At 51.4% G+C, this 26,413-nt stretch overlaps 1 protein-coding gene across 2 annotated transcripts in view; it reads right to left on the bottom strand.

Annotated features, from left to right (window-relative positions):
* SEMA5B (semaphorin 5B) overlaps nt 1-26,413 on the bottom strand; it is a 351,344-nt gene that overhangs the window by 157,887 nt on the left and 167,044 nt on the right. For both annotated transcript variants that reach the window (XM_090045998.1, XM_090045999.1), the window contains exons 3-4: nt 18,164-18,369; nt 958-1,057 (exon numbers count right to left, since the gene is read on the bottom strand). In XM_090045998.1, the coding sequence (XP_089902124.1) occupies nt 958-1,057; nt 18,164-18,317 (254 nt within the window). In that variant the 5' untranslated portion in view covers nt 18,318-18,369. The remainder of the gene's footprint in view (nt 1-957; nt 1,058-18,163; nt 18,370-26,413) is intronic.

The raw sequence follows: 26,413 nt of genomic DNA, 5'->3' as shown, positions 1-26,413 counted from the left end.
TTCCCAGTATTAAAAGGTATATGGTTAAGTCCCCATTGGTGGTCTGGCTCTGCTCTATAGGGGAGGAGAGTCCCTACACCTCCCACAGTACTTGTGCACCTGCTGTGTTCCCTTCAGTTGGAGAGCAGGTACCTCTTGCAGTACCACCTGGGTTACACTTACATTTTGTTTCTTTTTATGCTGTATTTGTGTTTCTACCTATGTCTTCCTTTAGGATGCCATGTGTACAAATACAGGGACATATATGGGGGGGTTGTAGCCACGTTGATCTACAGATATAGGTAGACCTGGTTATTTGGGTAAATGTGATATCTTTTATTAGACCAGCTGAATCATTGGGAAAAATTTGCAAGCTTTGGGCCATTTCGGGGAAATGTGTACGAATTATATCCGACGGGTCACAACTATGGACCTACACCAACTCGTACCAGCTGAGAACCTTGTTCTGGCAAAATCTGCTCCAGGTGAGATCTAAAGGGTTGCAGAGTGGGTTTTCATGGGGAATTAGGGAAGCCCCATTCCCTCGTGCCATTTTAGCCTCCGTGCAGATAATGCAAAAGTGCTTATGCACACAGAGCGAGGAACACTATCACCAATGGAAAATTCAAATAGACAAACAACTGTAAATAATCCACTGAGTACGGTCCTGTCCTGGCAGAAAAAATGGACTAGATCAACCTACCACAACTCTTCAAACATGCCTGGGAGACAGCAGCTTTTCACTTCATTAAGCAGTCATTTTTATTGCATCCAAGACAGGTGGGGGGGGCAGTAATTTTCTCTTCCTTGTAATTATATTGAAATTCTAAATCTCGCTCCATAAATTACAGCTCTTTCTTTAAGAGAGAGTGAGCAAGACAAGGCACATGAGCTGGAAACACAATTTTCTTCGAAGCCAGCAACCTGAAGGAAAGAGCCTGAGCAGCAATCCTGGTCTAATTAAAAGATTATCGTTACCTGGCTCCCACAATGAGCTGATTCCTGTTGGCATCCAGTGCAAGCTGAGAAAAGTCATGTACACCTGGATAGGTGAAATTCGAGACCCAGGGCTTCAGATCTGCAAAGAAAATGAAAAAGTAAAAAACAATAAAGCTGCTCTGGAAGCAGTGAGTTCACCTGGACACCCACTAATGGATTTCCTACTGAGTATCTGTCAGAGGAAGGATAATTAATAATCTATTTAAAGGACTTCTATTTATTCCGAGCCCTCACAGAAAGTGCAAAAATTGCACATAAATGTGGGGTTGTCTCAGCGGTTATGTTTGCATCCAAGATTGTCAGCATTAATTCCAGATATAATGGCAGCTGAAGCTTATTTGCCTTAAAGTCTCTGAGCCAAATTGCAAATGGCTGTTCATAGGTACAACTTCATGAAAGCCAATGATGTTGGGCTTCCCTCATCCACTTACTCACTCACTCACTCACTCTCCTCGTTAAGTGGAAGGAACATGGTATGACCCAGAACAAGACAAGGGGGCTACCAGATAGGACACCGGTTTGGGACTCAAGAAACCTTGAGTTTCATTCTTGGCTCCAAAATAACCAGCTCGCATATTTTACCTTCCATCTGGTTTTCTCAGCAGTAAAATGGGGACTGAGCTATTCTGCCCCAATGGCGGTCCTGTACAATGAGGAGGGTCATATTAGTGCCCAAATCGACACAATTCTCCAGCAGGGTTGAATCAGGCCTAAACGAGATAGTCGTTTCATCTAAGAGCTCAGATTTCCCAAGCTAGACATTCTTCCCGTAATCCAGACATGAGGCAAAATACTTCACTGGCCATGTTCCTATGGGCAGAACTCTGCATGCAGTCAACAAGAGGAGTACAAGAGCTGACTTGGTTAAGTTGTATTGAAAAAAAAATTGCAAAGCACTTCTTGAGTCCAGATCCAGGGCACTCAAAGTCAAAGCTTTTTATAAATGTTAGGGCCAAAAAAGGAACTGTAAGATTATCTACTTTGACTTCCTACATAAAACATACAGGCTGTATAATGGTGCCCAATTCTACTTTCAAAGACTCCACAATGAGAGTAAAACACATCTTCTGCAACAGCATCCAACCTTGCTTTGAAGACATCAAGGCATGGAGAATCTGCCGCCTCCTAAAGAATCCTTCACTTCCAGTGGTTAACTGCGTTCATGGTTAAAAATCTGCTTTATTTCTAATTTGTGTAATTCCAAGGTAGTAAAGGCACAAATCAGAGCCACGTCAGCACCTCTCTATGGACGACAGACCAAAACCCCTGACCCCTTAGAGCACTGGATGCTCAGGGAGTTAATTAGACCCCACACAAGAAGAATTATGAAAGCAAAAACTAAGATCTTCCTTCCCCCTTGCCAAAGAGCAGTTAGTCCTTGGAGCAAACCCAATAATCCTTTCTACCCATCCGTGACACTACCAAGCAGTTAGGTACAAATTAGTCCATCAGGTGGCTTGCCTCTATGCACCTAAGTGTGGGTTAAAGGTTCTGGCAGACTGGTTTGCAGATCGTGCCCTTGACCTCTCATTCCCTCAGCTCCGCGTGCAGGATGAGTACACTTCCCTACCTCAAAGGGGTACTCGCTGTTCGCAGGGCATGCTGAGATCTGGGCATGCTTTGAAGGATGACAGAAGGCCATGGCCCCTCAATAACCATACAGCTGGCTGCTTGCTGGTTAACCCCAACCCCCACCAGGGACCAGAAGGGATGGACAAATGCTTGGCACCTCCCAACCCACGAGGAGCCCAATCGCCCGCTGGCTGAACCCTCCCTCCCCAGGCAGGTTCATTCCTCCTGCCTTCTGCGCCCTTGGAGATGCACTTGTGTCTTCCACTCTCTCAACTGAACCGCTCCTGTCCACCGTTTGGCAGGGATGCAAGCAATCACGGTCTCATGCGCTGACTCGGTGCTGCATTGCGCCCCCCCGACAACGGGAACAGTGCTGCATGGAGCTGAACCTCCTGCCTTCGGCCTGCCGGGAGCACCGGGGGCTTCCCAAATCTCTCTGGATTCACCTCGCACCGCAGGTGTATGCGCGTGCCCTCTTCCACTTCTCCATACAGAGGCATGAAGGAAGGAAGAATGGAGCCAGACTGACCTTCAAGTCTCCCCACCAACTCCACGGTCCTCTGAGACCCTTCATGATGTGCTAGCACGGTGGCTTCTCTTCTGGCCTCCTCCTAACTAACGGGGCTCTGTCTTCTTTTCCCGTAGCTCTTTAGCTGAAGTTACCTTTCTGGGGCTGCAACATGTAGGTGAGGAGAGCCAGCTGACCCATGCCAAAGATTTCCAGGCTGTTCCCGCTGAGTGCTGGGGGAGCTGGTACATCCCACAAAACCTTTTCCAGATCCTGCTTTGAAGCCCATAATTTCTCTTGTCTTCCTCCCCCCCCGGCACCTTCTGTCCTCACGATCTCACCCAGTATTACAGTGCAGCAGCAGAAGAATATTTCTTCATTTGCTGCTCTAAGCAAAAGCTGGGCATTGCAGAGAGGCAGCCATCAGCTCTTCCTTTAAATAGCAAGCTCTGACAAATTGCAGGTAAAAAAATAAAATTGGGGGCAATAAAAAAAAAAAGGCTGTGGGTGGCTCGATTCTTTGCGTAGTCAGTTTAAACATCAATCAAACCCATGAAATAACAGGCACCATCCCGATTTCTATTGCTGCTGCAGGTGGCACAACTTATAAAGAAACCCTTTGCGATTATTAAATTAAAGGCTGCAAGGCATGCATCTTCATAGCAAAATTAAGCTTTTATGGGCATGTAGTTGGAGATTATTAAACCCAGCATGGGCCCCAGCTAAGAATATCTAACTGTGCAGCGTCGGAATTAATACCAAACAGCATACTCCCCTCCCTAGCCTGCCTTTCTGCCGGAGTGAAAGGATGAAGGGAAATGAAAATGCAAGTGGAGAGAAAGGATGCAGATCTTTTTCATCCGGCCTGTTAAAACCTATCGTTCAGACCACAAGCATCCCCCAAGGGCGGCTCGGGCTTTTATGGAGGGTTTTTCTCCATGTTTAAAACAGGCTCAGTTGCACTAGGTACGTGTGTTGCTGGGCCTATCCCACATGAGCTGAAGTTTACACAGATGGACCTAATGAACTCCGGAGTTTGCTTGTGTTTGACCTCTCTCAGAGAACTGATTTTTTTTTTTTTTTTTTTGCAAGGCTTGTCTCTCTAATTTGGCTGGGAAGCCTCAGCGCCGGGGTATGTTTACAATTGCAAATGTACGTGTTTAAAAACACTATGAAAAATTAAAACTCCGGGTCCTCGCTTTGCTTCTCAGCAGCAGGGGATGGAAATCTAGGAACTGGATGGCTTCCGGGCCGCACGCTCATCAAGACCTCCCTTTGTGCTTGGTGTTTCTAACAATTTCCAGGGTCTTAAAGTACCATGCTCTCTATTTCTCTTTACTCGCAGCAAACAGCAGAACCGTTTCTAACAGGCGCGGTGTTAGCAATGGGATCCCCAGCGGCTGAGTCCGCGCCAGCCCATCCCCAGCCCGACGCCGGTTTATGGATCTGACTGGTTTATGGGCTTCTGGTGTGGGAGGCAGGCCACCCTAGATCTCTGGCCAGACTGGATTTGTTCACTGTAATCCACAGCCTCTTGGGCCATTCAGTCACTTTGCCTGGGTAGTGCGTATGCGGCTGCGGCGCTACCCCACCTGCAGCACCGGTAGAGGATTCCTGCCCCGCTGACTCCCAGCTCTGGTCCCTGCTCAGCTACGGGCATCAGACTGCCAGGTCACAGTCAGTCTTAGACCCACAGCTGTGGGCCACGTCCTGCCTCAGTCCAGTGGTGTCCATGGGTGCTCTGGATCCATAATCCCTTCACTGCCTCCTTGGCTTCTATATAGATCCTACTGGGAGCTCTTCTTCCTACTGGGAGCTGACCAGTCAAGTCCATGTGCCAAGGAGCCCTCCCCTTTTGGTTTCCCAGCCTGGACCCGTTCTCCTTTCTGGCTCTCAGTCTTTATAATCCTTGGAATGGGTGGAGCCAGAAGTGGGCTGCTGACCTGCACTTAAAAGGATCTCTGCCTTGGTTGGACCATGCAACTGCGCTTCCCTTCACCTTATGCAGGGTCTCCAAGCTCCCATTGCCATTTCATAAAAGATGCAGGCTTTTGGTTCACTAGTGCCTAGCTATCCATGGGTGCATAAAAAGAAGCGAAGAGAGACAGGTTCCTGACAGGTGTTGCGTTTATTGCGCACGTACTGTGTTAAATTGTGGCATAACGCATATCCAGTCAATGCAAAACAGCACACCATAAAATGGCAAACCGTTCAACGTGCAACACATCGGTGGTTGGTTTATACGGGGCTCTAACCTGAGCAATGTGGCATGTGAAGCTTTGCTGGGAAGCCCTGCTTGCAGGGCAGCTTGGGTGGTGCCGAAGGGCTCCCCAAGCCCCAGCACTTCTAAAGCCTTGCTGGCTTTAATCTTCCCAGCAGGGTAACTTTAAAGGTCCCGGTGCACATGGGGGGTTCTGAGGAATTTTATCCCAGATCCCCAAAAACTGTGCATGTCCTGCCATGTAGGACATGTGATTTTTTTTGATCCAGGCTGAAATTCATCAGATTGCAATCATGCAATTAAATTAATGTCTGCCAGCAGCCATAAGGATTTGCTTGGGGTTAGACACAGTACCAGACGGGAGGTCAGCTCTGCTTCCTGCTAACACTTTACTGTGAACAAATTACGGAGGGTGGCGAGAACAGTCAGCTGGAAGGGGAGAGCACACCTAACCACAGGAGCCAGTGGTCTAAGGGCAGGGATTTCCCACCAAACCCAGGGGCTTTGGATCAGATTTATGAACCTGGTGAGAATCATGTTCATGCCTGTGATGTCTAAAATCAGGCCAATCTCTACCGCATCCACACCTCGCGTGCTATGTGTGAGGAAGAAGCCAAGCAGAAGGTCTAAGGCTCCATCTACCCCTGCTGGACCTCACTTATACCCCTGGGCAGCTTACCCCTATACTGCAGGGTAACAGTGCTGTCTAAGCTGCAGCTTTAGATTAGGTGCCAATTACAAAGTAGTTACCCAAATATTTACCCAGGGTCCTGGGGAAAGGTTTGTTGCCCACACTGAACACTCTGGACATAGCTACACGTATCAATTTAAGGTGCAATAGCCATTTTTATGGTGCATTAAGGGCATAGGTCTATATGTGTGCACCCTTGATGCACCTTAAAATTAGTCATTTTAGGCTATTTGTGCCTAAATTTGATACTTTGCAAAAGCAGGTATCAAATTTAGGCATGAATAGATAAAGCACCTAACTTTAGTCCCAAATCAGTCCGCTCACTTCATTAATGCGCCTTCGCATGTGCATGTGTAGACGCACACCTAAACTGCCTTAATGTGCATTAGCCAAATGCACATTAAAGTTTAGGCGTGTAAAAGCACATGTAGACGTGCCTTCTGTTGCCCAGCAACAACACTTAAAAGGATGTAATCTAGCTAGTTTAATACTAGCCCAGCAATGCCTGCATAAACTGCAATCGCACCCCTAAACTGCACTGCAGACATGAGAAGGCACACACACGGGGATATTCAGGAGGACCTATTCGGGTATAGCTTTCGTGTGCAGACAAACCCTAAATCAAACCATGCTTAGGGGCAACCAACACGGGTTCATCAGTGGCAGGTCCTGTCAGACCAACCTGGTGGCCTTTTACAATCAGATCACCAGATCATTAGACGCCGGGGTAGCAGTGGATATAGTCTTCCTGGACTTCCGGAAGGCTTTTGACACTGTCTTTCACCCTGTTCTCATTAAGAAACTGGGGGGGCTGTGGTGTCGACACCCACACAGTCAAATGTGTCGCCACCTGGCTGGAGGGCCGCACCCAGGGGGTGGTAGTGGATGGGTCCTTCTCAACCTGGAAGGACGTGGGCAGTGGGGTCCCGCAGGGCTCGGTCCTCGGGCCCGCACTGTTCAACATCTTCAACAGCGATTTGGATGAGGGGGTAAAAAGCACCTGTTCAAATTTGCTGATGACACTAAGATGTGGGGGGACGTGGGCACACTGGAAGGATGCAACAGGCTACAGTCAGACCTAGACAGGGTACAAGGGTGGGCGGACGAGAATAGGATGGGATTCAACACAGACAAGTGCAAGGTGATGCACCTCGGGAGGAACAACCGGCACCATACCTACAGGTTGGGGAACTCCCCTCTTGTCAGCACGGAGGCGGAAAGGGATCTGGGGGTCATCATTGACTGCAAGATGAACATGGGCCGGCAGTGTGGGGACGCGGTCAGGAAGGCCGACCGCACCTTGTCCTGCATCCACAGATGCATCTCGAGCAGGTCCAGGGAGGTGATCCTCCCCCTCCATGCGGCACTGGTCAGGCCGCAGCTGGAGTACTGCGTCCAGTTCTGGGCGCCGCACTTCAGGAGGGATGTCGACAGCATGGAGAGGGTCCAGAGGAGGCCACAAGCATGATTGGGGGGCAGCAGGGCAGGCCCTATGAGGACAGGCTGCAGGACCTGAACCTGTTCAGCCTCCACAAGAGAAGGCTGAGGGGGGATCTAGTGGCCTGTTATAAACTAGTCAGGGGGGACCAGCAGGCATTGTGGGAGTCCCTGTTCCCCCGAGCACCGCCAGGAGTGACCAGGAATAACGGGCACAAGCTGGCAGAGGGCAGGTTTAGGTTAGATATCAGGAGACGCGACTTCACGGTCAGGGCGGCTGGGGTCTGGAACCAGCTTCCAAGAGAAGTGGTGCTGGCTCCTACCCTGGGGGTGTTTAAGAGGAGGTTGGATGCACATCTTGCCGGGGTCGTTTGACCCCTGTACTCTTTCCTGCCATGGCAGGGGGTCGGACTAGATGATCTGCTCAGGTCCCTCCCGACCCTAGAAACTATGAAACTATGAAACCACGGCAGAAGCTACGCCACTCTAATCCACCATCTCAAGCCATTCAAACCCTAGACACTATTAATCCCTGCAAGAAATCTGGGGGTAGCAGAGAAAGGCATAGACGATGTAATACAAACCCCCTGACTGAGTCCAAAGTTAAAGGACAAGAATCGCTGAGAAACCCTGCTCCAGGAAGAAAACCCAAACAAGCCAGAAACTCCTTTAATTAGCCTTCAGACTAAAGATTTATATCATATAAAGCGCCCATAAAATAAAGCTGATTCAACAATAAAGGCTGGCATAATGGAGCAAAACATACTATGCCGCTGGGTGCCTGCCAGACTCAGTGGGCATAAATAAAGACCTGCTCTGCAGACGCGCAGACTTGCTTTTGAAACAGCACTAACACGACCGCACACTGAGCAGTGTCCTCAGTGCCTCGAGATACCCTCCTGAAAAGCCTCTTGACTCGGTTACCGTGATGCCTGGCTCATTTTATCGGTGCGTGCAAGGATTTGGGGGCGCAAGTCTCTGGCACTCGAGAAAGGTGTGACGGGCTTGATGGGGGTTCCTCTGCAGGGCAAGGCCGGTGAAGACCGAAGCCCTGAAAGCTGCTGCCCGGTGGCTTTGGGACAGGCCTCAGCCCTGATGTGCAGGGGCCATGTCGCATAACAGTTCAGCCACCCTGTCCTTTCCGCGACAGGCTTCATGTTTCAGATGGCCAAGATGCTCCGAACGGTTTCGGAGGATAGTGGGTCCTGCCTCTGGCCGACAGCTTTCCATTGCCTCGTACTCACAAAGTCAGGCAGATTTGGGGGTCTATACTGATCGGACCCCCCTTCCCAGCCAGTTGCTCGCCTACAGTTTTTCCTGGCCGGGTTTGCTAACTCACATCGCTCAGTCCGCTTTGAGCCCGGATCACCTTCAATAAGGCAGTGGCTCTTATGATGTGGATAATCAACTGCCAGGAACTAGACTCAGACCAGGATCATCGTTTTATGAGGGCCCCTGACCCAGGATCCATCAGCGAGTAATAACTTCCCAGCAGCACCAACTCAGCCTGGATCCAACCCAACAGCCCAGAAGGGAGAAGGCTTTCGATACAGCTACTGGTCCCCCGAGCTCAGGTTGCCTATCTGTCACGGAGGAACGACTCCCAGCTGCACCCTCATGCAACCGCGGCACAAACCGCCAGGATCACAGCTTTACAGTTTCATCAGTTAAATCATCTTCACGGCCTTCTTGTATCAGCGCAGTCGTTTTCAAAGCTGAACACAAGAGTTACAGCTGCCTGGTACGATGCAATCTGCATTCAACCCAGTACAAACCGTATTTTCGTTTTGCAAATGCTCTGCTTTTGCGGTGGGGCGCTTGGGCTCGTGCAGTCATGTCTGGAGAAGTGGGCTCTACTCCTGCCCCGGGTGGGAAGGGAGAGCGAGCCTGCCAGCCGGGGCACTGGAAAGCATTTGCAGTGTCAGCAGGGCTGAAAGCAAGCTTAACTTTACTCCGGAGGCCAGAAATCTTGGCCTGGCTTCCCCACAAAAACTCCTCCCATGCACACGCATTACCCTTGCGGTACCGTCTTCCCATCACCACCCCCACCTCATTACCAGAATCCTCCCTTACTTTGACCCTGTCTGTTGAAATCTGTATTAATCATCCCCGCCTCAACGACTCCATTCTCGGCTTCCACCGTCTTCCCAAATCTCTGCTCCCCACCCAGGGCCGCAGCTGCAGCCAGACCACGCTCTTCTTCCATGCAGTGGGCCCAGGCCTGCCCACACCCCCTGTCATGGTCACTGAGTCCCTCCCTGCTTGCTTCCCTCTCCAAATCCAATTCAGAATTGCCTTCCGGGTCTCCAGATCTTTGCAGCTGCTTTGAAGAGCCACTTCACCCCGAGTACGACCACGGAGACATCACAGCATCATCCAGACTTGGCCACGGTAGCGCTCTCCTTGCAGTTCACAGCAGCTCCCAAAACCCAGGTCCTCCCAACTCCAGCTTCAAACTGTACTACAAAGAAGAAACGAGCCCTCGTGACCCAAGCCCAGACCTGGGCGTCAGGAAATTGTGAGTCCTTACAACACTGATGCCAATTGGCTCTGTGGCCTTGGGATGTCACCTAACCGTTCAGTGCCTCAGGTTCCACCGCTGTCGCACAAAAGTACTTCAAGGTCTGATTATTCACAAAACACCTGGAATATGTAACACACACCATGTGCTAAGTGCCGCTACATCATGACCCCAGACATCTCAAATCTTGACTCCCAATCCTTTGCTGGAAACAGGAGCTGGCTTGCCGCAAGCTGGGTAAAAACCAACGACCCTCATTTTTGCAAGTCGCTAGCCTTTCTTTGTTTCCTATCTTATGAATACCGAGCAATCAGACAACGTGTTCTTGTTTGCGGAGAAGGATCTCGAGGCTGAAAGCCCAGCTAAAGAAATACCAGATTGTGGCCAAAGCATCGCCCCACGGTCTGTCCTCTGCGAGGGCAGCGAGCCGCTATGCTGCCCATGGAGCACCCTGTGCGGGAGACGCGGCTCCTACCCAAGCCCCCGCTACTCCGTGACAGTAATGCCAGTGCAGCAGCTCACTGCGGGTCCAAGTCTTTCTCCACTTCATACTCCACGGATCGGCAGCCTTTAACAAACGCAGGCCTTGTGATCCAGCTGTGGCGGGGGGCTGCCGACCCCTCTGCAGTGCCCCAGCCCTCCCTCCTCTCCTCTTTGCTCCATTTACCCTCCACTTCTGTCGCCAACGGGGAGGCATAAATTTGGCACCGCAGAAAGACAGACCCATGGGCACAGAGCAGGGACATGGGATGCTGCAGATAGGATGCCGGCCATGGCAGAAGAAAGCATAGCACAGGGCAAAGAAGGTGCCCCTGCTACTGCGGGCCAGATCTAATCTCTGGGGGCCAGAGCAACCCTTGCCATGCCCCGTTCAAGCCCCTCTCATCCCTTGCACAAACGGGGGTGTCCAGCCCTGCCGTCTTCCTTGCACTGCCATCTGCGGTATAGGTAGCCAAGTGGGACTGCAACCACGTGGAACCGCATTAGCCAAGCCACAAACTGTCTCCACGCCAGCTGATTTGGAGCCTTCTCGTCTCCTCAAGCACATTCCTGAGTATTTAGACGCTGTGATCCACTGTTTACTGAAACAAGCACCCGCAGCCGTCAATCTCGCACACTGAGAATGATAAAACAAGTGCTCAGGCGTCACTCACTGCTTCCTATGAGACACCGATCACTATAATCCCTCTTTGCAGACAAGCAAGCAAGTTGCATCAGGGCTCCAGAGCCATTGCGGTCTGCCGGAGAAAACTTCCTTTTGTCATCATTCAACCTCCAGCAAGCCTCTCCCACGCGTCCAGGCAGAGGTTGTGTCTGTCCCAGCCACTTGAGCTGCGCAACGATCAGCTCCTGCACAGCTGAGAGAGAGGTTATAGAGAGAGTTCATTCAACTTCTCTGCACATCTAGTTTTGGCCAGGCCTGCAGCAGCTACTACGATGGTTGGCACCCATGATCTGAACCCGAGACCGCCAAAGCTAAATGTGTGAGCTGCAGCAGCTTGAGTTAGGGGGGTTATAACTCATACCCTCTGGGCACAGGGTAAGGTTCGGGGAGGTGGAGTGGGCAGAATATGTAATATATGTTCACCAACGGGGTACAGGGAAGCTGAGAAATGCTGGTAGGGTTTCAAAAACACTCAGCTGTTTTATCTGGGTGTTGCAGCACATGGAGCTGGCTATTTATGCAAGCAGGTGAGCATGGGCCTGGCATCAGGGATGATCTCTCTCCCTCTCTCACAAGCACATGCACAGATACACACTCTCTCTCTCTCTGTGTGCCCCAGAAGCCAAAGATCCTGTGTTTTGAAATGTGGACCTGAACCTTGGACGTTGAGGCTATCCACTTCAACCCTTTGAAGACTCGCCCGAGAGGAGCACAAAATGAACCTGCCAGGACGTGGCAGGCTACTGATTTCAAAGCAAAACATTAGGGATCCTCCAGTTTCCGTTCCGATCTTGACCGGGCAGCATCGAGATCAACCTCCTGTACAACGCAGGCTGTGCGCCCCAACAACATGAGACGAGCGTGTGCGTTCACCGCCTTGGCTAGCCAGCCGGCTCCGCCACACTGGAGAAACGTGTTTGTCGCAAAGTTTTTCACGGACCAAAACTTTTTGCACAGTGGGGTTTCCAACTCCGGGCACAGTCCTGCCACGTGTTGGGTACCTCTGCCTCTGAGCTGAGTGGTCCTACTGCCGTCAAGTTAATCTTGGGCTTAAGCGATATGCTGGTTTGGAGCCATCCTTCTCCCTACCCTCCAGAGCTGACCCCTGCAACGGTTACACCAGCGTTTATTCAGCAGTTCTGGTATAAAGCAGAATTAAATGAATTAGGGCTCAACAAGACCCTTGAATGGCAGGCATGGGGGAAGAGCAAGGTATTATTGCTACTTATAAGACCAGATGAGGCAAGAGACTAAAGAAACCCTTGCACACAGGTTGTCAGCCATACCGTTCTCGCCGAGTCTTACCCTGCCGAGAAGCAGGGTTAGCTAAACATTAAAACCCAGAAGGAGCTGTCTGGAAACCAGGCTCCTCTCTGTATTGAACCTCTGCCAAAGAAGAAGAAACAGTTTTCCGGGATTTTTTCCCTCCTCCTGTCTCTCCTCTTTCCCTGGGGATTTGAAACTTGCTTGTTCAAAGCCCACTGTCGTGTGCCAGATCCTCCCAGATTTTGAACAACCCACTGAAGGGTCTCAGCAGTTTTGCATGCAGAAGTGGAGCTAGAGTGACCTTAGAAAGCCCACCCTGCTGCTCTTTGCTGGTCTTACCTCTTAGATCAGGGGTTCGCCAGTATTTTTGGGCAGAGTGATAAAAACACCCACCACCTCTACTTGGAAGATGCTGGCGCGCCGGGGGGCAGATGGTGGAGGAGCCTGATCCTCGTTGTGGCCGCACAGCTGGTGCCCCTTCCCCGCTGTCTGCCCTAAGGTGCACGTTCACCCACCGCCAGCAATGAGCTGGTCTGGGGGCAGCTGCATGTAGCCTTCCTGCCAGCCGCCCAGGCAGCCAGGAGGCTGCAAGTGGGTCCACAGAGCCCTGGCCCATGTTGCACACGCACCTCAGGGCAGGCAGTGGGAAAAGGACCAGACTGCATGGCCACAACAAAGACTGGGACTGCCCCACAGATGCGTGTGTACCCACCGTCAGCATCAAGCCGGGCCAGGGCTCCACGGACCCTGGTGCAGCTGCCGGCCACAGCCAGCCTGGGCTGTGGGCAGGTCCATGGATGCTGGGCTGGTCGTGGAGGCTGCAAGCAGCTGCACCCGATTTGCTGCCGGTGGCGGATGCACGTGCGCCTCTGGGAGGGCAGTTGGGAAGCCGTGAGGGGCCCGATCCTTGTTGCGGCAGCACCTTCCCCACCGTCTGCTCTGGGATGCACGTGCCAAGCAAAGCTGCTTTGCGTGCCCCACTCTGGCACGTGTACCGGGGGTCGCGGACCCCCGTCTTAGACCTCTTCAGAGTCAGTTCCCTCTACCCCATGTCACCGCTCCGCTGGCTTCTCTGGTTACCGGCTACTCTCCGCAGTTGGGGTTGCTCCTTCACTGGTATTACCCCCACTTTTCTTTAGCCCTCCCTGTTTCTGCCCCCCCTCAGAGGCAGTGAACCCCTCCTCCTCTCTAAATGTCGTTACAAAATCTCTTCTCTCCCGCTTGCAAGTGAGACTGTCTATGCAAAACGTTTTGTGAATGAAGGGCACTTTTCCAAGACCCCCCTTCCTCCCAGAGGCCCTCCAGGGAGCACACTGAATCATTTTTTTATCCATTCTCGCTGCGTTTATTTGCAGGGTGCCGAGGACGCGCCACTGATCGGCAGACGCCACAGAAACATTATTATTATTGTTGCATTAAGCTACGTTGTGCCATATCACAGAGAGAGCTGCTGGGTGTAATTTGCAGAAGTTTGCCCGAGAGCAAACGACTATCCTAACCATTGTATATTTATGGCTTTATTAGTCATAATTTCCAAACAAATTCTCAATCAACCCCAAAGGCAGAAAATATCAGCCTCATTTGCTACAGTTCCATTTTCCAAGATTAAAAAAAAGTCGAAATACCATGAGGTTGGCTAATAGAAAAGAAATCCATAATGAAATGCCTGCGAGGTCAGCTATGCTGTAGCGTGGCAGTCTAATGCACACGCTGTTACCGGCCGCCAATGTTAAACTAGTTGCCAAAGTTTCAGCTCCCCCGTATGGAGATTTGGGGACAGCAAGCCTACAAGTTAATTACTTCTATTTTCCTACAGTGCTCCTGGTTCCCCCTTGCTATTTAGGCAGAAATACCTCCCAGACTTCACCCCACAACCTTCCTCCTCTGTTAACTAAATTTTTGGTTGGGAACGTCAAAATCAAGCTTGCTCAAGATGAATGCAAATCTTTATCAGAGTTTCCTAAGGGCTTTTCATAGCTGGGTGGTGGATATGATGGATGCTAATGTGTTTTTTTCCCCCATCAATATGCAGCACAAGGAATAATGCCTTACTGACCAATTCGACGGTAGCGGGGGTGTTTGGTAAAATGTCACAGATGTTCAGGAGAAATAAATCATACCCCATTATCCGTCAGCCCGCAAAGTTAAAACGGCCTTTGTTTCTACACAATGAGCAAACACTTAAGAGCTCCTCATGGATCTCCATGTTTGCGTGCCGGCCAGTTTTCATCAAAACGTTGCTTAAAGAACGGGGGGGCGGGGGGAAGACCCTAATGCAAAAATATACAGCAAGTAAAACTTCATGCTACCTGAATCCCATTCATCTGGTAGCAGGTAATAATTATGCAGCAGCCCAGAGTAAAAGCCCAGATTTAAACACTGCTCAACCAATTAATTTTCACACATGAAAGTGCAGCTGAACTTAATTCAGGAGAGATCAAGTTCCTGACAGCCGGCCAAGTTCTGCATACGCGGAGCCTCACACCTATGATTACTGCAGGACTGGGGAAACCACGACACCCGTACAGCAGGGCCCTGGCTACTGTGGATGCCTAACTGGTCCCACCTCGTCCCTCGCCGCGGGAGAGCGGCTCGGGCTCACGCTGGGGAGTCGAGGTGCGGGAGGACAGCGCGCCACGTGCCACTTCGTTAGAAGAGGAGGGGAGGGTCACACAACTACACCCCCCTGCGTCTGTAACCACCCTCCAGATCCCAGACCGACGCTTTGGCACGGGGGAGAGAAAAGGAGCTAGTGGATGCAATGGTTCGTTTCCCCATTTAACCCCGTTCTCTCCTAACCGTACGCGACGCAAAGGCAGCGCCCCTGCACAGGGAAGGCCGGTCACACGGAGAAATTCTCACGGGAAAACCCATTCGCGAGTCACGTCCGCGCGCACGGGCAACCCGCCCCCCCAGCTGGCTGAGCTGAGGATACATATATAGATATATCTAGATATATATATGTGCACTCAGGCCCTTGACCTGGGCTCTGGCTGCTCAGTGCCTCGACCCCTGCCTTCCTCCTGCTTCGCCCCAGCCGCGACCTTGCCCAACCCCAGCCTTGTTCCTGCCCCGCTCATCTCCAGCTTATCCTGCTGTGCATCTGGACCCCCCAAATCCTCACCTTCAGTCTGACCTGGACTACAAACACCGGGATCATTTCAGATTAGGAATGACTCTGAACCCAGTTTGAGCCTTTCTGGCGCGGCCTCGACCCTGATCTGGACCCCTCGCAGGCTCCGGTAGCTGGCTAATCCCACACCCCACAAGCGTGCCTGCGTCCCCATCCTCACTTTCCGGACAAACGGGCTGATGCAAGAGGCTGAGATAATCCACGAGAGGCTCCAAGCCTCTGCAGGCAGAGTCAAGCCAAACAGTGCCGATCCCCAGGACACATGCCTACGAGCCAACGGGCCATGCCCGCACCAGCGCAAATGCATGGTAACATCGGCTGGGCCCTGCTGGCCCCCGCCTTCCTGCTCCACCCTGCCGGGGCGGCCCTCGTGCAGCACACAAGAGACGGCCCCCTGCCCGTCTCCCTCGTACACGGGAACTGCCGCGACTCCGCTGCCATTACCGCTTTGCTGGTTTTGGTGCCAGATCTGCACGCAGCCTCCCGGGAAGTGCGAGCTCTTCTCAGAAGGGTGCAAATGGGGATCCTAGCGCTGGAACTGAGAGGCACGTATTTTCCGACGGTGCCTCCACGGCCGGGGCCGCACAGCACAATGCACCAGGGGACGATGGATCTTGAACAATGGCCCGGAAACAGGAGCAGAAAACACACTATCGCCATGAATCCAGCTTGGGTTTAGAGGACCCTAGTGACAGCAAGGGACATTTGCTTGATGGGGCTGTAATTTCCATTTCTAGACTTGTTGGGCTGTAATTAGTCCAGCCTCTCATTCCTTTACCATTATTGAGAAAGAGGAACAGCGAAAGGGGAGGGAAAAACCCCTGGTTTTTCCATATTTGCAACGCCTGAGTAATGCAAAGCAGCCTGGCAGAGTCAGAGTATGTCTACACTGCAGTCACTTCTGTGATTGCAACATGGATCCTGCTTCTGAGCACCAGAAACTCCCCTGGCTTCCCCCAGGAGCAAGACCTCGGGTTGAAACACGCTTCTAGTATTCCCATGGCATTAATCAAACCGCACGCTGCAAACTCTGTCGACTCACTGCAGTCTGGGTAATATTAACAGGACCCTCCTCTCGCTCTCCGGCGCTTCTCATTTGCATGGCGCTGCATTACCCAGTGAAATAGCCGCGTGAGCTCCGGCACCTCGGTAACCTCCAGGGCTTCTCCTTTCACCCTCCCCCAATAAAGCAGACTGTCAGACTTATTAAGCAATTAAAAATCCAGGTTTATTTACCCATTCTGCAGGAGCCAGGTTAAAGCCAGTGCCCTATTATTCAGGCTTAAAGATTTTGCTAATTTCCTTTAATCCACTTAAACCTTTAAAGCATGGATAATGGAAAGCAGACAAGCAAACCGTTCTGCTTTCCAAATGCAAGGACAATGGTTTCCTTCCCTCGGAAGAAGGGCAAAGCTTTAGACAAGATCCCTGAAAGGTCAGCAAGGAACCCTTCACTGTCTCCGCGCTCCCTGGAGATGCCCGCTCAAAGGTCACAGAAGCCTCACTCAGTTGCCCTTAGCGAAGAACCTAACTACAGATGCACCGCAACCCCCAAAGGAGACCCAAAATCAATATTTCAACATTTAGGAGGAAACCAGAGCTGGCAAGAAGGCTCGACACACTCTCGGGCTGGCAGACTGAGCCTGCTACACTGGGAAATGTAGACAGCGGTGATGCAGGCTGGATGGACAGACATGACCGCTGATGAGTACCACTGCTACATATAACCACAGGGGAAATCCAACTGGGAGAAGACCACGCGTCCGCAGTGGAATCCCAAATTGCAGGAGAAAGTTTAAGAGGCTCGTCCATCTTTCCAGGGCTGTGCTGAAGGGCTCTGCAGTTATATAGCCATATCTCTTCCTCCCGAGACCTGACCAAGGACAGAGAGGAAGGTTGCTGACATTGCCTATGAATGCATGGGGGAAAATGAAAAGCAACAACAAGACAAGGAAACAGCTAAGGACAATTTCGTTGTTAACTATATGAAAATCTAGTCTATGTTCCAAAATAATACATTTGCTTTCTGTCCCAGTGTCTCCAAACACTGTATGTTCCAGTATTTTTAGGCCCTGCAACAGTCTTGAGGTATGTAAGCATCATTGAGCTAATGTATGGAAAAGGAAATGAAAGCAAAAATCCAGAGAGCCACCAAGATGACGGAGAGTCAGAAGCAAAATAGGAACTCAAGGCCAAGAGACTTTCCCAGATAGGTACTCTAATTGCTAGAGCACACTGTTTTCCAGAGCAGCACAACATACCATAGAAAATTCAGGTTGGAAGGGACCTCAGGAAGTCACATCTAGTCCAACCCCCTGCTCAAAGCAGGACCAGTCCTAACTAGATCATGGCATTTGTCTAGCCGGGTCTTAAAAAACTCCAAGGATGGACGCCACCACCTCTCCACGTAACCTGTCCCAGTGCTTCACCACCGTCTGAGCGAGAAAGTTTTTCCTAATATCCAACTTAAATCTCCCTTGCTGCAACTTGAGCCCACTGCTCCTTGTCCTGTCATCTGCCCCCACTGGGAATAGTCCAGCTCCGTCCTCTTTGCAACCCCCCTGCAGGGAGGCGAAGGCTGCTATTCAATCCCCCTCGGTCTTCTGCGAAGGAAGGACATGGGAAGGACTCATCTAGATTGAAACCAAGCTGCAAGAATGCAATCTCTTACCTTCAAAAGCAATGGTGGGATGTTCCCTCCTGACACACTGCTGGTGTTCGGTTTCAGGGTACTCAGGCACATACTGTGATACCGAGAGATGAAACGTGAGAAGAAAGAGGCCGGGCAAAGGCAGAGAAATGGCCTTTAATCTTGATACCACCATGATTGAAGGCCTGCTGCAGATCTAGCTTCCAAGGTAGGTCCTGGGAGGACACCTGCAACACAAAATAATTTCATTTTAGGAAGGGTGCGTGCTTTTCGGAAGTCTCCAACAAATCTCTGGAGAAGGTTTTCCTCTTTCGCTAGGACCCCCCGTGTGCTAATCGCATGGGATAACATTCAGCAAACAGGACCAAGCAAAATGAAGTGCCTTTCTACAACTCCCACTGTGCAATGCCCACGGTATTTGTAAAGAAACTGAAAAGTGCAAATCCTTGAGAACACAAAAATGGCCCATGCAAACCATTAAATATAGGTGTTATTCAAGCAGTAAAATGCAAAAGCATAGGGCATAAAGAGGCAGTAGGGAAGTGGTGCCAGGTAGCAAGACTGCAATTCAAAGCTCTCCCATGTTTTATTTTTCCCCCTGTATCTCAGGGGTTTTAAATGCTGCCATAAAGATGATGTGTATCTCTTCACACCCACTAATATGTGGTGCTGCAGCAAGTGTTATGCAGCCCTGAGCACTAGCAATCCCCGCTCGCTTCAGAGAGACGGGCCGACAATCAGCACATCTGAGAGCAAGGACACACGAACCAGTTGCTGCAAGGTGAGCAAAGGCGCAAACTTAACAGCGCGTGGCAATGCTGGGAGAACTGCCTGTGCGCATGCTTTCACCGTAGCAAATGCAAGGTAACTGCACCCTCAACGTGGAGTGAGCAGGTTACTGGCATTTACTGCAGGGTAAAGCCATGCACATAGGTAGTTACAGCACATTCATAGTTTCACAGTTTCTAGGGTCGGAAGGGACCTGAGCAGATCACCTAGTCCGACCCCTGCCATGGCAGGAAAGAGTACAGGGGTCAAACAACCCCAGCAAGGTGTTCATCCAACCTCCTCTTAAACACCCCCAGGGTAGGAGCCGGCACCACTTCCCTTGGAAGCTGGTTCCAGACCCCAGCCGCCCTGACCGTGAAGTCGCGCCTCCTGATGTCTAGCCTAAACCTACCCTCTGCCAGCTTGTGCCCGTTATTCCTGGTCACTCCTGGCGGTGCTCGGGGGAACAGGGACTCCCCCAATGCCTGCTGATCCCCCCTGACTAGTTTGTAACAGGCCACTAGATCCCCCTCAGCCTTCTCTTGTGGAGGCTGAACAGGTTCAGGTCCCGCAGCCTGTCCTCGTAGGGCCTGCCTTGCTGCCCCCTGATCATGCTTGTGGCCTCCTCTGGACCCTCTCCATGCTGTCCACATCCCTCCTGAAGTGCGGCGCCCAGAACTGGACACAGTGCTCCAGCCGCGGCCTGACCAGTGCCACATAGAGGGGGAGGATCACCTCCCTGGACCTGCTCGAGATGCATCTGTGGATGCATGACAGGGTACGGTTGGCCTTCCTGACCGCGTCCCCACGCTGCCGGCCCACATTCATCTTGGAGTCAATGATGACCCCCAGATCCCTTTCCACCTCTGTGCTGACAAGCGGGGAGTTCCCCAGCCTGTAGGTATGGTGCCGGTTGTTTCTCCCCAGGTGCATCACCTTGCACTTGTCTGTGTTGAAAACCATCCTATTCTCGTCTGCCCACCCCTGTAACCTGTCCAGGTCTGATTGTAGCCTGTTGCATCCTTCCAGTGTGCCCACGTCCCCCCACATCTTAGTGTCATCAGCAAATTTGAACAGGGTGCTTTTTACCCCCTCATCCAAGTCACTGAGGAAGACGTTGAACAGTGCGGGCCCGAGGACCGAGCCCTGCGGGACCCCCTGCCCACGTCCTTCCAGGTTGAGAAGGACCCATCCACTACCACCCTCTGGGTGTGGCCCTCCAGCCAGTTGGCAACCCATTTGACTCTGTGGGTGTCTACGCCACAGCCCCCCAGTTTCTTAATGAGAACGGGGTGAGAGACAGTGTCAAAAGCCTTCCGGAAGTCCAGGAAGACTATATCCACTGCTACCCCTGCATCTAATGATCCGGTGATCTGATCGTAAAAGGCCACCAGGTTGGTCTGACAGGACCTGCCACTGATGAACCCGTGTTGGTTGCCCCTAAGCATGCAGTCCCCTGCTGGCCCCTCCTGGATGTGTGCCAGCATAATTTTCTTGAACAGCTTGCCTAGGATCGAGGTGAGACTAACCAGCCTATAGTTTCCAGGGTCCTCCTTCCTGCCTTTTTTGAAGATGGGGACCAGGTTGGCCCTCTTCCAGTCCTCACCAGAGCACCACGAGTGCTCGTAAAGCCGTGCCAGGGGTCCCGCAATGACCTCGGCCAGTTCCTTTAGGACTCTAGGGTGGAGATCGTCCGGTCCAGCTGACTTGAATACGTCCAGCCCCTCCAGAAGCTCCCTAACTAAATCCTCGCTAACCCGTGGCCCAGGTGTGCCTCCCCCGGGGCCCAAGGGGGCCCAGCAGGGAGGTGGCTGTTCTGGTCCCTACTTAGGAAGATGGAGGCAAAGAAATCATTAAACTTGTTAGCTCTGCCGTCTGGCATGACAACCAAGTTACCCATGGCGTCCTGCAAGGGCCCCACATTACCCGGGACCTTCTTTTTACCCCCTACGTATTTAAAAAAAGACTTCTTATTGTCCTTAATCCGGGAAGCTAGTCCCAGTCCCATCTCTGCCTTGGCCTTCCTAACTGCCCCCCTACATCCCTGAGCAACCACAGTGATGACCCCTTCTTTCCACTGGGTATAAGCCTCCTTTTTAGCAAGGAGAGGTTCCTGGATTCTTTTGGTGAGCCGTGGAGGCTTGTGTGCTCTCCTGCTCCCTTTGATCCTCATTGGGATTACCTTCCTTTGGGCTCGGAGGATTGTCTCCTTAAGGAGCGACCACTCTCCTTGGACACCTGGCTCCCCTCCCCTCCGGGACCTCAGCACTTCTCCAACTATCCTCCTTAGCTCGTTGAAGTTTGCCCTCCTAAAATCTAGGGCTGCTGCCTTGCTGCAGGCCTTTGCCACCTTGCGCTGGATGGTGAATCCCAGCAGGCGATGATAGCTGTCGCCCCGGGGGTCGAGCACCCGCAGCCCCCTCGCCAGGTCGTCGCCCGTGGCCAGCACCAGGTCCAACAAGGCGTCTCCCCGGTGGGGCTGTGCACCTCCTGGGTTCGATGGAGGTCCTGCACTCTGGCTAGGGACCTACGTGAGCGGTCAGACCTGGCTGACTGCTCCTCCCAGCAGATGTCGGGGAAGTTCAGGTCCCCCATGATGACCACATCCTTAGCCTTCACTGCCTCTGTGAGCTAACCCAAGAATTCTTGGTCAAGCTCTTCTCCCTGGTTGGGGGGTCTGTAGGAGACCCCCACCATTAAGTCCCTTTCCCCTCGACTGCCTTGTACTCTAACCCAAAGCACTTCAGAGTGCCCTTCCCCTGGCTCCTTGCTAATTAACGAGGATGTGTACTCCTCCGTAATATAGAGCGCCACGCCCCCACCCCTCTTTCCTATCCTGTCCCTCCATATACAGGTTGGCTATACTGGGGTGAGCTCATACCCTGCTCATCCCATAACAGCTTGTCCACGTGCCCAGAAGCTCAGGCCTCAGCCCAATAAGGATTTCATACAGGGCTTTTCCCAAATCCTACCACCGTTCTCTCCCAAGCTGCATTGTTGCAGCTCACAAACCCCTTTCTCGTTAAAAAGCATCAATATAAAGTTAAATTAGCAAGCAGTGGGATTAACAATTAACACTGGCAGAAACGAGATTATGGAAAATACCGTCATTAGAATTTAAGATGAGCATGAGTTTTGGCTCATGTCATCACACACAAGTATACTGGGGGGATCGGACGCACACACGTGCATGCACACATGGATGCAGGCACTATAGCATCTCTCCACTGAGATGCAACGTGCAAACTGTACTATAGCCCGCTGAAGCCAGAACGCCCGACAAATTTGCAGAGCTTGGCTTGGGTCACAATATTATCATTGCAGAAGTGAACAAGAAATCCAACTGTCCCTAAATCCAGGGAGATGCTTCTTGTATCACCCTCTAGTCCGTACTGGGGTTCAGAAGAGGCAATGTCAGCCTTCCTCGCTTAAGAAGGACTGGTACTGGTGGAGGGTACCAAAAAAAGTGACCCCCAGTGACATTAATGAGTCCCAGTGACAATCAGATCCTTGACTCGAGTACAAGCAAGGCTTCCTGCACATTCCCCTGATGCTTTTCCAGTTCACTGTCAAGTCTAAATTCAAGGGATGAACTAGTCTGAGTTTCAGTCTCACAAAGATCATGGACTCATAAAACTTGTAGGAAGAGAAGACTCAATGTCAGGCAGTCTATTCTCCTGCCAAGGCAGCCTTCCCTGTTATACATTTACTAGTGTTTTGTCTGGGCAAGCTGTAAAATGTGCCAAGTGATTGGATTTCTGCCACTTTTCCTGGGAGACTGTGCCGCAGCCCAACACACATCACTACTGCTTCGAAAGCTTTCTCCGACCTTTGGTATAAACTTCCACCCTTGCTTATAGGTTCAAGTTGATCGGGGCAGATAAATCCAAAGTTCGCATTTAGGATTCATGTTTTGAACTTCATACCAAGTGGAAAACTACTAAATAAGATCAAGGAGGAGGAAAAAAAACCCATAAAAACATCCTGGATGCTCTTCCACTTAGATCTCTCAGATCTGTAAAGTTTCCATGACGGGAAAATTAACCTGAATGAACACTGTGCACCACCCGGAGCCGCTATCAAGGGGAAACGTGTGCTTGGATCAAGGACAACACAAACCTTGGCCCTCAAGCATTGACTTAACGAGAATCAAAGGCCATGGAAGCACTGAACAAGGACGATCTTTGGAGCAGCCCCCCGCTAGGTTGGCTTAGTCGTTTACTCATCCATAATTTAAAACAACCTCTCAAGCAGCAATCTATTGCTGCTGACTGCAATTTTGGGGTTTTTTTAAAAAAACATTTCTTCTTTTCATGAGGAAAAAGGTGCCACGTGAAGAAAAGGACGATCAAACCGAAGTGCTGATGAGGAGCAGCCGGACGGCTCAACGGTGCCCGCAGCCAGGCACCAGTTACAGAGGTGAAGCTGATCTTGCAGTTCTCCTGGGCATAGGCCCAAACTATGTCCGCCTCAGCCTCTAACCCTGGAGCCCCAAAATCGAACCCTGCTAGAGCTCTACCAGGATGGGGTGGGACTGATCCAATTTGAAACTTGTCTGCATTTGGGTCTTCCCCGGCTTTCAGCAACCGATGGCCCACTGACTATGCAAATCCCCAGCTTAGAAAAGCATGGCTTGCCCCAACGCATATTGCCCGTTTTCAGCTGTTCAGATGGATGTGAAGGCTCGTATGACAGCGTGCTCTCAAGAGACCCCCCAGTGAGAATGGCATAGGTCTCAAGACATCCGTTCCCACGGTCTCAGTGATGCTGACCCAGAACCTCATGCCCAAACCTCAACCTGAACGTAAGTCCTGGGGCAGGACGTGTGGCGGCACCTGCTTTGTAATGCCCTTGTGCAGCGGTAGGCACTGTTCACATGGACTCAAACATACCAAATCGGAAAGGACAAAAACGCTGAATAAAAAGGGACGGGCCCGCATTATCGGCTTTCTCCAAGGGGATCATCCTCACCCCACACGCGTCCACGTGCTCCCAGCGATCACAGCCCTCGGACCACCCTTCCCACACCATGGCCATTCAGATACGCGCCTGCTGATAAGCCCTCTCCCCTCCTCCTGCTCTTCGGGGCTCGTTGTCCCCGTCCCTCCAGGGCACAAGGGACACAAAACGTGTTAGTGATGCCTCTGTTGATACGGTCAATGCATTCGGGTCCCGACGGCTGTTCCAGGCAAGCCTGTGCGCAGAGACGGCGTGTACAAAACACACCTTCCTACCTCTCCTCCTGACGACTGTTAGCTACGGGGCCACTGATGACTGCAGCTGGGGTAAAACCTATGGAGAAAGAAGTGGTCTTCCAGCTAAAGCAGGGCGTCGGAGACATAGGTGCTCCATCATCACGCAGCCGTACGGCTGAAGCCACTTGAAATAACGCAACCTATACCTGTTTCTCTGATAACCAACTCTATAGAGAAGGCATAACGTGCCACACCGCCTCTGGGCCACCTCCTGCTCCTGTGGCATTGCTCGGGCGCTGTGCTTCTCCCACAGCCCCCGTACCGGGGCAAAGGCTCCGATTCGCGTCTCGTTAACCCGGTCTTGTGTTACTGTCACTTCTCCGCCTTCCTTGGAGTGACTCCCAATCTACACAGGGTAACTTCACGCAGTCCCTGGGTGAATCAAACTCTGTGCCTACAAGAAAAAATACCTCCAATAGACCTTCAAGGCTTTAAAACAAACCTCACTTTAGAAATGGCTACACCAAGACTTCATACCCTACTCCCTGAGACAGTAACTCTCATTTCCCCATAACAGAATTTGATGATGGGAATAAAGTTAAAGGATGGAAAGAAAACTCTCCATCTTTAAAAGGAGAGAGACATCCATTTAAAGAAGAAGAAAAAAATCTTCCGTGCGGAGTCCTTTTATGATCGGGTAAATTTATGGTTTTATGAAAAGAGGCTATCTGAAGCAGGGAGAAGCAGCAGACAAAGATGTGCGCATATACCACAACATTTTTTTTTTTTGTGAAGTATTGGAGAAGTAAGCAAAAGAACAGTGGAAAAACAGTGGAAAATGTAACAGCTGAGCAGAACAGCCCTGACAGGCTGGCACGCTGAAAGAAAAGCCCTGGGGCTGCCAAAAATGCAGCCGTTGCTCTCAGTTGCCATTGCCTGGCCTCACCCCCACACCTGGAGTTCACCAATCCAGACGGCTTCGGGAGGCTGCTTCGCGCCGTGGGGTGTAAGCACCGCTTTTCCCTCTGCGGCTGGAGACATCACTCCATTTACCCATCGCTTCTGTTGACGGCACGAGCGACGGCTCCATCTCGCCGCAGAGAAGCGATACTGCGCAATTACTGAACACGATGTGTCAAATCCTTCTAGCACATTTGCTGTGCTCGGCTCCGTCCTAGCAGGGTGAGCCCTTTTATTAATTACCTTTGACGCACAAACTTTTGAGCTATTGTTCAGATGTGCATCTAGGAGGAATGCCTGGCTTGGTTCTGGCAAATGCATTATTTCTTTTTCTACAACACTTCGTTGACCTCAACTCTCCCCACCACTTAAACCCTTAGACGCTTCGGGTCCTGCAAGCTATTTTAGTTGAGATGCGTAGCTGCTCCTCCATTGCTGCAGGATCCGAGGGCCTCACAAACCTCAGTGTACCTCTCCTCACAGTGCCCCTTCCCAATTCTGCCCATTTCAAAGAGGAGGAACTGAGAGACTAAGTAACTTGCCCAAGGGGCGCTCAGGAAGTCTGTGGCATAACGGGACTCAAACCCAGTTTCCATAAGCCCCAAGCTGACCGCTCTTCCCCCTCTGCTACTCGCTGAAACGCTCCCCAACTTCAACCATGAGACTGTTTCTCAACCAGGAATAAAACAACACAGATCTGGCGCTAGGAGATGATTGACTGTGATGTGCTTGTTGCCTTGTCGTACATGAATAATTCAGACGCCTCCATGCAAAGCAGCAGCTTTATTTACATTGCGGGCATTTGGAGTGGAAAACTGCAGCCCAGCGGGGAAGTGAAGCTCTAAGTCTAATCATCTGTTGGAGCAGGTCGTTCAAGAGATGGGTAACAGGGTTAGAAGCATCTTATGTCTAGATCGCCCCATGTTTCCAGCTCCACCGGGCAGAGATCAGGGGCCTGCCATGAAGCCCGCCAGCCAATCCTCAGTTGAAAAGCCCTCGCTTGGATTCAGCTCCAGAAGACGATACTTTCTAATGGCCCAACAGGAAACAAATTTGGAAATCCTCAGTCCTCTACAGGGAGCAATGTCCACGTCAGATAAGCCACCAAGTGGCTTTCACTGGCTACTTGCTGGGAGCCCCACCAGAGCAGCTAATGACCAAACAGAAACCTGGCTTGGAGGAGAGGCCCCTTGAGAAGGGGGATTGTATCCTAGAGAGCTAACATAAAGCTGATCCAACAATGAAGGCCTGTGTAACGGAGCAAAACACGCGATACCGCTGGGTGCCTGCCAAGACCGGTGGGCATACAGAAATACGAGCTCTGCAGGCACTCGGACCCACTTTTGCA

Source organism: Crocodylus siamensis, chromosome 4 (genome assembly GCF_052110815.1).
Source record: "Crocodylus siamensis isolate JL-2025a chromosome 4, ASM5211081v1, whole genome shotgun sequence".
NCBI classification, from domain to species: Eukaryota; Metazoa; Chordata; order Crocodylia; family Crocodylidae; genus Crocodylus; species Crocodylus siamensis.
This window is presented reverse-complemented; position numbering and strand designations above follow the sequence as displayed.